Source organism: Desmodus rotundus, chromosome 3 (genome assembly GCF_022682495.2).
Source record: "Desmodus rotundus isolate HL8 chromosome 3, HLdesRot8A.1, whole genome shotgun sequence".
NCBI classification, from domain to species: Eukaryota; Metazoa; Chordata; class Mammalia; order Chiroptera; family Phyllostomidae; genus Desmodus; species Desmodus rotundus.
The window spans coordinates 195,922,470-195,936,318 of NC_071389.1; the positions used below are offsets into that span (position 1 = coordinate 195,922,470).

At 46.7% G+C, this 13,849-nt stretch overlaps 1 protein-coding gene across 2 annotated transcripts in view; it reads left to right on the forward strand.

Annotated features, from left to right (window-relative positions):
* The window catches only part of GRAP2 (GRB2 related adaptor protein 2), a 63,405-nt gene that overhangs the window by 36,317 nt on the left and 13,239 nt on the right, over positions 1–13,849 (forward strand). For both annotated transcript variants that reach the window (XM_024579537.4, XM_045187164.3), the window contains exons 2-3: positions 5,255–5,346; positions 11,954–12,045. In XM_024579537.4, coding sequence (XP_024435305.1) covers positions 5,269–5,346; positions 11,954–12,045 — 170 coding nt within the window. In that variant the 5' untranslated portion in view covers positions 5,255–5,268. The remainder of the gene's footprint in view (positions 1–5,254; positions 5,347–11,953; positions 12,046–13,849) is intronic.

The window sequence follows — 13,849 nt, forward strand, 5'->3', positions numbered from 1 at the left end:
ACTCCAAAAGAGATAAATTAAAAGGTAGGGATTTGCATAACAATTTTTCCTTTCATTTTGTAAAAGGATTCACCACAGGGTTCTTTTATGCAATGAGCTTCCATATGCATGCTAATATGATTCCATTTACAAATACTCTATTCATAATAACTTTTCAAGAACTTATCTTTTGTATATAGTGAGGCTTAGCTGTAATCATTAATCATTTTCCTGGCAGGGTAAGGTTTCCTACTTCTGCAACGTCACTGAGCTGACCCAGCAGTTGCAGAGGGCAGTGGATGCTTCACCCCCTCATTGTCTCCAGGAGGGGCTTCTCCTGGCAAATAGAAAGGCCGTGGGTGCAAGCGTAGGTGAAATTCAATGGTTGGCATAACTTCACATTTTTAGCCAAATTCCTCTCATAGCTACAGCCAAAACCCTAAAATATATTAACTCCTCACTATTCTATCACTTTATTTCATGCACAAGACAAATTCATAAAAATTACATTTGTTGCTGATGTCCTGATAAATATGCTGCCGGCAATACAGCTGGTCCTGGAACAACACGGATTTGAACTGTGCCAGTTTACTTATGCATGGGTTTGCTGTTTGTTTGTTTGTTTGTTTTTGTTTGTTTCAATAAATACCTACACTGTTTTCAGTCCGAGGCTCGGAGTGCCCAGAGGTGGAGGGCCTGCCATGTATATCGCTTTCAGTGAGAAGACTTGAGCAACCTCAGATTTTCCTACCTGTGGGGTTCTAGAACCAATCCCCCAGGGTCCCGAGGGACAGCTGAGCTTTCGGGGAGCCAAAAGTCATATGCGAGTTTTTGACTGAGTGTGGGGTCAGCACCCCTAACCCCCCTGCTGTTCAGGAGTCAACTGTACTTAGAAGGAGCAGTGTTTCTCTCTCTCTCTCTCTTCCCTCCCCCCCCTCCCCCCCCCCCCCCCCCCCCGAGGCATTATCTTAACTGAATTACAACATGAACCGGGGCAGTCATATACAGTCTTCAAATTAGAACCCTCCCCAGAAAAATAGGAAGCGGTGTCACTGATTCAGTTTAGGCTCCCTCTTCTGCTGGGTCCTGAGCCTGAATCTCCAAACAGCTTTCTGATGTTATGCAATTGCTCTTTTTAAGAGATGCATAAAACAGAACCCTTGGCTATTCATAGCCCACTTAGGAGGAGCTGACATCTTTCAAGAAGTTTCTTGCCTGGCACCATTTTGATGGTAACTATGTGTTTCTGAACACATTCACTTAATCTGGCTTTCAATTAAGGATATTTTTTCCCAATAAACATGTAGTTGTATTTTAAATCAGTCTGGTACATGATACAGATTGGTTTTGCAGTTTTTAATGAACTGAAATCAAAATTTCTACATACAGAAGTGTCTGCCTGTGCAACTAATACCTGAAGGAAAAACTAGGTATTTTGATAGAACTACATCTGCATGAGCAAATCAGATGAAAAATCTGAAAATGTTTCTATATACCTTCTGGATTAAAAAAATAATTATTAATGGCTCTAGATACTAAATTGCTGAAGGAAGGAGGGGGAAAAGCTGTGAGTTCTGTTGTAAGAGCTCTTCTTGCACAATCTGACTAATTTCATATTATATGATTCTGTTATTAGAGTGGCGTTCGAAAATACAGGTGATAAGACACTTCATCAGCTACATTTTCACAAAAATTCCTGTATGTGTTGACATTATGTGTGACAGGCATTCAAATCTAGGTAAATGACACCAATGAAGGATATTTTAAAGGACTGTCTCATGGCTTCTGTTTGCATCCTCTGTGGTGACTGTATTTTAGAAGTAGGTAAGCGTTCCTGGTATATAGTCTGAATATTTTTCAGGTCCTTTTGCTGGTAAAAGAAGCTTAAATGGAAATGCAAGGGCAGAGAAAATCATGCCTTGGGAAGTCCTGTGGGGGTTGCCTCGTGGTGCAGCGGCTCTGTGTTGCGGGGCTGCTAATGGATATTACGTGCAATCCCTGGGGGGGAGTGAGACCATGGCAGAGGGCTGGTGAGAAGCAGAGGGAACAGTAGGGGCAGGAGCACTTTGCATGGTTCTGAGGTGGGATTTCTTGACAAAAGGCTTTTTCCCCCGGGGTTGGGGTAGGTACGGGGAGGTTGGTGGGGGTGGTTTCGCTGCCCTTGGATCCTGTCACTTCTCACTCACCTTCTATGGCAGGTGGCACTTTAGCCATTCCTAAAGCTGATCACTGGCGGGAAAAGCATGTCTAATCCATCTGGGAGGTTCTCTGAATGGGTGGCCCTGGCTTTGTCTGCCCGTGAGGTCAGAAGCACTGTGACTGCAAACAGCATCAGGAAGGTGCCATTGCGCTCTCGAACTGTAGAGACGACCACTCTCTCTCCTCTTGTCCATCTTGGAATTGTTGCCACTGTGTTTTATCTCCATCACATATATTTTGCTTCCCAGATGCAGTATGCCGTGTTGGAAGGTATAGATTGCAAAACAACAGATAAATACTGAATAAACTACATTAGTTCAGTTTTCTTTTTCCATGGTGGCAACTTTAAACTTTTCAAAATTAAAACTAATGGCCCTGGCTAGCGTTGGTTAAAGTGTCAACACCTAAAGGTTGCAGTTTTGATCCCCAGTCAGGGCACATACCTGGGATGCAGGTTCAATCCCCATTTGGGATATATGGGAGGCAACAGATAGATGTTTCTCTCTCACATTGATGTCTGTCTGTCTCTCCCTCCCTCTCTCTATCCTTGTGCCTCTCTCTAAAATCAATAAACATGTCCTGGGGTGAAGATTAAAAAAAACGAATGGCTATAGAGGAATGGGATCTAAATTTCTATGCAATTCTATGATCAAAGAGGAGACTGACCCCTAGGGGTGGCACATTTACCATCCTCTGCTATTAGGGAAGCAGAGAATGGTGGATTCGAGGAATTTGCAAAGCTCTATGATTTGAACAAAAACAGAGCATACCCCACTTCACCCTGAACATCTTCCTCCGACCAAACAGCCTCTGAACAGATTTCATTTCACAAATGGAAATGGGATGCAAACAAATATTTTCAAAGTGATTTCATAAAGAGTAGACCTATTTAGTTGGGTTTTTTGAGCCAGGATTAATATCATAAGCTGGGAGCTCTGTGATGTGCTTGTGTCATTGGCTTTGCTGTGCCACCTGCCTCCTGGGGGAAAGGCAGAGAAAAGTGCCACCATTCAGAAGCAACTCTCCTTCTGCCTCAGCCCTTTACTGAAGTGACTTGTAGCCAGCCTGAACCAAGGCCTGATCTGAATCACACATAATATAAGAAATAGCTTCCCAAGCTCAAGGTCATTATCTAGAGCATGCCTTTAACATTCTTTTCATCTCTAATTTATGTGACTTTCTAATATGTTTAGCATTGGCACTCCCCTTGTCTCCCTCCTGCTTATTAAGCTAAATTTGCATAGAAATGGGATGTTGGTTTTCAGGACCATTCACCTGACACTTGATCTCCTGAGGCCACCAGTGTCTACTCTTGACACCATGAGGGTGACCCACAGATACCACATCTTAATGTGGTGCCAACTAGAGGCAAGGCCTTAATTAGGGGGCGCTTTGCATGTTAAAGTAATGGGGTGAATCAAATCAGCAAAGACATTCAGCATTCACTAAGGAGGGCAGAGTATGCCTCCCTGTGGAGTGGGTCATCCTAGGTCACAAAAATTTTAATGTGCCTCAGATGGGCAGATCTTGAAGAAAGTGTACAAAAAGTATACTTTTGGGGGGAGGGTAGTTTTGGCTGATGAGGAAGCTCAGACAGTGATGACATTGTACTTTGGCTGCTGAAATATTTTTTGCTTAATATTTTTGGGATTAGTAATATTCATGTCTACAAATTGCCTTTGGACAACCAAGCAAATGTGGAAAATCAAGGAAACGAGTCCGTCGCTATCACCGCTGTTGCAGTCGGCTTTAATCCCCGGATTTCTGCCGCTGCACCCGACCAGCAGTGGCCACCTTCCTTATTTACCCAGATCTGGTCACTTGGGCAGAAATCCCCACTGAAGGGACAATTGTGGTTCCAGTTTACTGGTCACTGAAAGTCAATTAGGTTTAGGGGTTACTAATCTAAAGGGTTTGGGACTTAGGCAAATTTTGCAAAACATAAATACAGAACAACAGCTTTCCAGACTGCGCCCTGACAGTAAGCCGTCTTAGCGGAGGGCCAAGGGGTTTGAGGGTCATGGAGAACAAACATCAAATGTCACTGAGAAAAGTTTCCAGGACATGAGAGAAATTGGAAAGAAACTTGGGCTGCTGTTAGCCAGGCTACCCTTGCTGAGGATAAATTAACCCCACCAAATTATTTTAAAATAAAAATGCTACTTAACTTTATCTTCTATGACATTTTGCCTCTATTATTTAATTTCACATCCTTATTAGTCAACTATTACGACCTCCATTTTACAGATGAGGAAACTAGGACTCCAAGAGTTCTAATTACTTGCACAAAATCGTATCGCCAGCTATTCACCAACAAAATCAGGTCTCAGCTCTCTCTTGTATCCCCACTGAACCCTAAAACCAAAACCTCCATTTCATTTGCAGGCTGACCCATCTATCTTCCAGGTCTCATCCAGTACTAGGAGGGGGCAATATTTTAACTCAATTCAGATGTAATAAAATGAAAAGTTTTCAAATGTACTTGGCTTTTACTACATTAATAAAATAAATAAGGAAGCTGACCTGTTGAGCCTGCCAGCTCTAAAACCAGAGTGCTTTCTACTCTCAAACCATGCAGAAGGCCCTGAAGCTCCCCACTGGCCTACGCTGTCCAATTCTCTGAAATGATTCAGACGTAAAGGATACAAAGGCATCTGTCTAATTAACACTGCCTGGCTAAATACAGCTGCCAAGGGGCAGCCTTGGGACCATGGTACAGAACAGCCTTTCCAGCCCCTCAGGCCTCAAGTTAGAGATGAGTCTTTTCCTCATTAACCAGACATGGAGATGCCCCAGAAATGGTGACAGGCAAAGGGAGATGAAAGGAGAGTCAGTCTGCCTCTCATTTTCTGCTCCTGGCATCTAGGCATTCAGAGGAAGATGCCAGAAAGCAGGTCCTAAAGGCTCCAGTCCTTCTCAAAAACAAAAGTTCTCACTGTGTGCCTGTGTCTCTCTCTCTGTCCTGGAGACATTCGACCCCTTGCCTATCAACTGCTAAGAGTGCTACGCAGCCCCACCTGCTCGGCTACCCTACTCCTGGCAGAAAGGCACAATGACCACATTATTTTTCTTCCAGCTTCGTGTTACAACATGGAAGCCATCGCCAAGTTTGATTTCACCGCCTCGGGTGAGGATGAACTGAGTTTTCACACTGGAGATATCCTGAAGGTCGGTGACCTGGGGCCCAGGGGCTCCATGGGGAGTTTAGGTTGCTCTGCTCACCAAGTTAATCCAACAATCCATGCCTTTGTTTCTTAAGAACGACACACCATTCCTTTCAAAAAAGAAGTTTACCTCAATCAGGAGGGTTCCTTCCTGCACCTGTGTGCCAGCTATCAGGCCAGGTGATGGAAGTCCAGTTGGCATAAGCCGCCATCCTTGCCCTGAGATGCTCGAGGTCTCTGGGGGGGGAAACAAATGCACCCAAAGGGCTGTTATAGATGTTCTTATCTGAGAGCCTGGGAACCACAGGGGAGGAGACAAGCGATCCCACCTTGAAAAATGGGTCTGTAGGCACGTGTGGCAACATCAATCATTCAGGGTGTAATGAAGGTGAGTCAGGATTTTAGCGAAAGCTTGGAAATGAGCAAGCCTGTGCAGAGTTTCATGAGCATTGTCGGATCCAGCATGGCTATGACTTCCAAGAGGAGGGTGCAGCTGGAGACAGCCTGGGGAAGGCAGCTGGAGGAGACGGGGCTCAACAAAGGCCACACATACCCAGCCTGCACTTGAGTCATAGCGGCCACTTGCTAAACTGATGAGGCCTTGGACCGCTCCCAGATTTCATGCCCACACTCACAGACTCTTCATCTTAGCCCCTGTTTTGTGCAAAAGAGCACAAGCCCTTCAAGAGGGCACGAGGAGTCTGTGATGCCAACACCCCCAGCCCGTCCTCAGAGCACCCACAGATATCCTGACCCCTGGCGCTCAGCAACCCTCATGGCCAGCCCAGTAGCACTGAGGCCACCGTTGTCTCACCACTAAAAATTACGTTTGTTATAGGAAGAACCTTGTCAGTATGTGAGAGGGTGACTCAGAAAGTGTCTGTGGAGCGTGAACCAGGTGATGACTTGGTTTGGAACTTGAACACCCCCAGTATTTATCCTCCTAACCGTTCTCACCTTGCAAGATCTAGTAATGTGGCTGCCAAAAGTGTGCCTTCAATGTTGGAGCTTCTCAAGGTCAAAATGTCTTTGGACTGCTGACCCAGAAAAAATCCCAATTTCTCTGGGATCTTACCAAGATCACAAAGAGATCTGCCATTTGGTGACCAGTCTTGCCTTAATTTATGGGGTATTGTGAAGATGGGGCTCTAGAGTCGGGGAGGAGCCAACTCCCACTCCTCATCTCCCATTGCAAACAGAACCTATTATCTTGCTTAAGTTTTCCCTGTTTCCTAGAAAAGTTAAAAGAAAAAAAAAAACTCTTCTCAACTCTGCTTCTCAATCCAGCTTCCATTCCTTTCCTTTTTTTGCTGCCTGTACTGGGACGGATCCTCTCTGCTGGGTGCCTCCACTGCCCCCCTTCTGGTTTCATTCCACAGGAACCCTCTGGGATCCAACTTTTACCCCCCAGTTCTCCCTTCAAATCCACTGATGATGTCCTTAGTGTGGAATATAATGACCGTACCAAAACGCCTGTAGAATGTGACACTGCTAGCTGTCCCTCTTCTGGACTTGAACGGCGCTCTGTCTGACAACGCGAATGCTGTCCTCTGCTCTAAAGATGTTTCTCCCCTGACATCTCTCGAGCAACCCCCTTCTTTGCTGGAGAGGGGCCTGATGCAGTAAAAAGGAGCAAGGAACTTTGGAACCAGATAAAACTTGAGTTGGAATCCCAGATTACTAGTTGTGTGGCCTGGGGCCAGTCACTGCCTCCTCTGAACTTCAGTATCTTCTTCTATAAGTGGAGGTTCTCTCTCTCTTGCAGGGTCATAGAACGGATTAGAAGTAATGGCCCCCAAAGCAAATGCTCAGTAAATGGCCACCATGTGTTATCAGTATTACTCACCCCAGCTCTCTGACTGTTCAGGGTATTACCACAGCCCCTTGACTGACCTCATTGCCCCCTGTGTCTTCCTCCTTCAGTCATGCGGTGTCCTACTCCCGGAGGGATCTCTCTAGGCGACAAATCAGGTCATGCCACTTCCTTATTCAGAAGCCTTCAGTGGTTCCCCATAACCAGTTGGTTGAAATCTAAGCCATCTGACCTCAACCTCATCATGCTCACACACATGAACACACACACACACACACACACCTTTGTGTACTAATGCCCCTGGGTCACATTGCACTGCGTCTACCATCCTTTCTCAGGCTTCCCCCCTCCTCCAAATGCCCATCTCCCATATACGTTTGACCACCTCTGCCTCAGAACCCTCCCAGTCCCCCTCCCTACTTCCCTGGGGAAATTAATCCTTGTGTCTTCAGCATTTTCACAGCATTTCATGCACACACACACCCACACACACACACACACACCCTTCATTCAACACACTCACGAGCCCGCCTCATATGACAATATTTATGGGCAGGCCAAGCCTCCATGCTCTCGTGCACCCTGTACATCCACCTCGCATTACTGCCCTTGCCCCATGGGATCCTGCTTGTCATTTACATGTTGGCTGCTGGACAGAGCTCTGTGAGGGCAGGGACCGGGCCTGTCTCAGTGGCTGCAGCAGCAGAAAGGTGACCCTCGCTAGTACATTGTGAATGGATGAATGGTTGTTTCCTCCACTGGTCTGTGAGCTCCCTGAGAGCAAAGCCATGCCGGGGTCGACTTTGCGTCTTCCCAGCATCTAACACAAAGCACAGCCCCAAACAGGTGCCCTGGACACATTCCTTGAATTGTCGAATTGCACTTCTGCATGCTCATTCGGAATTCCATCAGAAGGCCAAACTCCTCCTTCTTTTCAAAGTCTGTGCATCGCAATTGTTGCAATGAAGAGAAAGGCAGAGAGGGGCCCTCTGGCCAAGCCTCACAGAATGTCTGCCTTGTGGTAGTCAGTGGCCCTGCCTGTGGCTCTCTCTCCATGGGGTGCAGCGTCAGTCCCTTCCCCCCTCCCCAGAGCTGGGTAACATGCCCCAGGAGCCTCATAAATGTTTTCAAAGCCATCTCTTGACCGACCCCGCAACTCACTCCTGGGATGTTCTCTTGTGTTTGGCCTCCAGCGCTAAAAGACTAAGCAGGCTTTTTCATTAGAGGGTACAGAGATGGCTCCCAGCTCACCACCAACCCACCTCCTCCAGACTATGAGTTCCCCAGGGCAAAGGCCCCAGCTTTTCACCTCTGCATTCCCCGCACCTAAGTACAAACAGCAGGTGCTCACTGGATGCCGAGCACAGAATGGTGAACAAGGTGGCGGACAGGGGACTCCTGCCCAGGGACTTGGTCCTGCCGCTTCTGAGATAGAAACATTTGACAGGGCAGAAGTGTGGTGTCTCGTGTCTGCCACAAACCCCAGGCCTGCAGCTGCGCACAGCGTCAGTTGGATACGTCAGTCATCTCAAAACATGTCTCTTGACCCAGTTGATTTCTGGCTGCTTCTGTAATGCGTCTAGCTCAACCCCACTTCTTCCCACTAAAACAAGGACCTAAAAGCACCAAGGATTAGCCCTACATCATTAACTTCTTCAGCACTTCACTTTTCTGCTGTGCCTCTAAGAGCTGTAATTCCATCCAATTTTAAAATTCTCTCAACCACACATTCTGTCCTCTTCCCATGTCTAAGTCAGTCTCAGGCCATGGGACCCGCACATGTATTCTGGGAGGCAGCGCTGTGAGAATTAAGATACAGTAAAGTGTCAAACCTCATGTGTTTAGGCTGAACTCCGTGCTCAGGTTTACGTGATGGGGACATGAGATAGGGGAACCGAATAGATGGAGAGATGAGAACAGGAAGCCAGGGGCCCTGTGCCAACAACGGCAGGAGGAAACCACCTCCCCCCAAATACTCTTCTTTGCAGAAAATGGATTTTTTAAGACCTTGTCTTCTAGACATCCAAAATAGCCTGTAAATTCACCTCCCTGGGAACACAGTCTTGGGCAGAGCGAACGCCAGGTGGTGGGGAGAAATGACCAGCATCATGCGATAGATAATCTTTCAGTTGCCGGAGGAGGTAGATGGGTGTGAGCCACGATTACTAAAATTACAGCTGGTTTCAGGTCAGAGAACTAAGCACAAAGTGTGGTTCTTACTGTGAAAAGCCAGTTTCCAAATGGCTTCTTTTATCTCATCCCTGCTCACTCTCCTATTTGACATTTGCCACCCAGGCCAAACTCCAAATTCCCATGTGACAGTAGGAGGGAGTTCCGAAGCCACAAATCCAGGAGATGGCATGGAGTGAAATGTCCTCGGGCACTGTATGTGCATACCAGGCACTGGTGCCGAGCTTCCTAGTTCTTCTGACCTAGATTTTCTGCTCCCCCCACCCCCTCAGCACGCACATACCCACATGTCCTCAGCGATAGCAACAGTCACATGTGATGTTAGAAACTATAAAGTTTTCTTTTCTCAGCAATTCTAGAACTCAAATTTGGGACACATTTTTATTTCTTCAGAACAAATGATTAAATTCAAAACATGCGTACTGAACACTTTAAAGAACATATAAACCCTCCAGCGTCCTGCAGAGCTGGGGTCCTCCCTTGTGATGCTATCACATGCCGCAGAATTGGGATTTTGGAAAGCAGCACACACTTTGTAAAGGAATCCCAGGCACAGGGCTCCTTAGAGCCGCACAGCAACTCTGGGGGGCGTTAGCCCGTCTTTTTGTCCCCATTTTCCAGATGGTCAATGGACTTGCCAAAGGTCACGCAGCTAGTGACAGGGCCAAACTAGAAACCAGGTCTTCTCATTCCAAACTCAACGTGCTGTCCCTGTCCTTTCCCCTCAGGAGGGATATTGGAAATAGGCTGTCACTGCTTCTCAATTACTTAGCTCTCTTTAATTCTCCTTTCATGTCTGGGAGAGAGAAACCCAGGGGACCCATGGCTTCGACTTCACCCACTTTTCCGATGATTCTAAAACCCCTTCCTCACTTCTGAGTCCAGACGCACATCTCCCGCTGCTCACTGGCTTTTCTTCTCCGATGGTCCCAGGGGCAACTTGGACCCACCCACACACGATCTGAGGTCCAGGAGTTTTTCCTTAGACCTGCTCCTCCTCCTCCTCTATTTTCTATTTTAGTAAAGTCTTCACCACCCACTCAGTCTCCCAAGCCAAAACTCCAGAACCATCCCAGAACCCACATCCTCCCTTAGTTCCACGAATAGTCATGAAATCCTGCCCATTTTGCTTCCTGATTCCTCTAAAATATGTCCTCACCTCCTCTGAGCTCAGATCCCCTGCGTCTCTCGCCTGGATGCCTACAGTCAATGCCTACAGTTTCTCCTCCTACAGTACCCCCCACCCCCACCCCACTGACTTTACCCTTCCTATCCATCTCCACTATGATGCAACACTCTTCCTTAACTCTGACTCTTACTGTCTTATTTCTCTGCTTTAATGGCTCCCCATAGATTTCAAGATAAAAATCCAAACTTTCAATGTGGCCCACAAGGCCGATGTTCCCGATTCCCCCTCTCTCTGCCTCTGGACCATGATCGAAACTCCCACCAGACTGAGGCTCTTCACTCCCAGAAGGCAGTGCACTTCCTCATATCCCAGAAGTAGTTTTTTTGACATCAGGCTTCTCCTGGGTAACTCCTGTCATTGCCTGGACAACCCAGACGTCCTCGCTCCCGGGCAGCCTTTCCTATCCATCCTCTGCTTTTGCTTCATCATAGCACTTCTCTCAGTTAGACATTTTCAGACAAGAAGTGGATGCTAAATATGGCTTAAACAGTAACAACGGTGTATTATTTTTCACCCAAAGTTTAGAAGCAGGTGGCATCCTGGGAGGCTGATTGCGTGGCTCAATGACATCATCAAGGTTCTTTCCGTCTTTTTGCTCTGCCATCTTCATTCTGAATTATTGTTCAAGTCTATGCCACATATTTTAGAAACACTCCCAGAGTGGGGTATGGGCAAGTATTTGTTTTTTAATGGTGAAATATTTCCTGAAACAACCAGAAGCCACAGAAAGCCGAGTCTGGCCAGTTAGACAAGTAATCAAGGGAGGTGATAACATTTGGAATCAAGGTCAAGGTAGGACCGTACAGTAATAGACAGAACTTCTGGTTTTGTCTGTGACCTGGATTGAAAAGCGAGTTTAGAAAAGGCATTCCAGATATCTTGAGTTGTGTCCAAATTGTTTGTGAAGCACTAGGAGTGTGAACACAAAGAGTTACTGTTTTCGAAGCAGGCCCCACTTGGACATTTCAGTTTTAATCTGCTTGTTCAAGAAAAATAAAATAAAACAAATTAAATTTTTAAAAGGTTCCTAGTTACCTGGCAGAGAAGGAAAAATGTGGAGTGGCCACTCTTGTCTTCTCACCATCAGCCCAGATGCTGAGCTTAGATGCTGAGGTCTGGGACGTATGAACTTCCAAATAAAGAGCAAGGGGTTTAGGGAAGCCCCTGAGTACTGAGTATTGGAGGCCACACCATGGTGGGGTCACATGTGTAGGTGGCATTGGTGGACAGAAATAGCTTGGGGTCAAGAAAAGCTAAACTCCAAAGATGACCCTGCTGCTCCCCTACTAGGGCAGCTGTGTGGTTTCTGTGGTTTATTTTCTCTAAACCCGAAAGGGCACTCTTTGCCTTGCAGACTCTTTCTTTTACTTCTTTGTGTACTCCCTACATTGTCTTTGTCCTTTATTCTCTTCTATGTAGATCTTAAGTAACCAGGAGGAGTGGTTCAAGGCAGAGCTCGGGAGCCAAGAAGGATATGTGCCTAAGAATTTTATTGACATCCAGTTTCCTGAGTAAGTATTTCCAGCCTGCTGAGATGGGCCTACCCACACACACGCCCCTTACCTCTTCGGCCACTAAAATTATCCAGGCACACCCAAGACACTGTCAAAAATGGTTGCCTCTGGAGAGGAAAACACACAGCTGAAGGCCAGGGGTGGGAGAGATTTTCATTTCACTGCACTCTCTTTTGAATTTTATACCATGTGTTCATATGCCTATTTCAACTTTATAAACTGAAATCATCTATAATTGTAATCACAGGGTTTCCAAGAACTGCAGTGGGAGAGCTGTTGGCCACCCCACTTCAAGAGCTGCTACTTCAAAGCACTTACCTCCCAACCTGGCTTCCGTTCTAACCAGGGATCTCAAACAGCTCTGGGCCCTGATCAGACACGTGGACACTCTCTACCGTCCTTAAACCATGCTTGCACCAAAGAGAGAAGTCAGTGGGAGAAAGAGGGAAATTCCCTTCATAAAGAGGAAATGAAAATTTGAGATTGAATCTCGTTGTCTCAAGAATTGACCACAAGGGTTAGATAGAAATCTAGTCTTGTCTAAGAGTCAGGGACTAGCCCAAAGAGCAAAAGTTTGCTAGAAAACCTAAGTGGTGTTGGTGAGTGTGGGGAAGTGCAGCAGTATCACCGTGAACCAGCGCTGACCACTGAAACACTAACCTCCACTGGGCCTTTGGTGCTGATGAAATCATACCTCCCCTACTCCTCAAACCTGTACGCCCTCCCCCACCACACTCTCAGCCCATGGCCTTGCTTCCAGGTTCACTGGGACAGTGGGAGTGACCAGAAAGGCCCCTCTCCCCCACCCCCAACCTGACTCACGGCATCCACCCACCTCCTGCAACGGGCTGTGCTTCTAGCAAAAATTCTACCCTCTCTCCCCCACATCAACTTTCTTTCCCTCTCTGCTCAGTCATTCCTGTTGGCAAACAAAAATGCTGCAATGTCTCCCATCCACCAGAAACCAAAACCAAAAGCAAACAAAAAACTCCAGACCCCAAATCCTCCTCCAGCTACCACTGCACTTCTTCAAAGGAATTGTTTATACTTCTTATCTCTAGCTCCTCTCCTCCCACTCCCTCTAGAATCCTCAGACCCCTGCAAACCTTTCTGTCAAGGTCACAGTGAACTACTGGACCCTGGTCCGCTCTCAACCATCCTTTCAGCACAATTTAGTGTGGGGACCTTTCCTTTCCATTGAAACGCTGTGTTCATTTGGCTCCGGGACACCCTCCTGGCTGCTCTTCTCCTCATCTTCCTAATCTCCTTCCTCCCTATCAAGGTATTTTAAGTCCCTCCCCCACTCCCCATCCCTCCTCTTGGTTTTCATTGTCCCCACAGCTCTTACCATCATCTGACATACAATGTATTGTAACTCTTCCGCTGTTTACTGTGTGCCCCGCATGAGAATGTAAGCTCCAGGAGGGCAGGGGTCTTTTTCTTGTCTGTTCTGCTCACCACTTATCCTAGTGCCCGGAATAGGGCCCAGCACTTCTTGCTTAATAAAAGCTGTTAAATGAATGAATGAATATCTTTGCAATGATATGTAATATTGAAATCCTAGCCACTCACTTCATATGTCATGTGTGGACAGCTGGGCAAGTCCTGAAAAAAGTCACTTATCAAATTCCATTTGGGAGACAAATGTGTGTTTTCTGAACAATCCCATCACTGCTTGCTGCCTCTTCTAACACAGTTCCTTTGAGGTATTGCTGCTGTGGAATGTGTCCCATTCTTTGTCCCATCCCCATTAGGTTTCCTACGCAGACCCCCGTAGGGTTGTATGGCACATACACTGGCA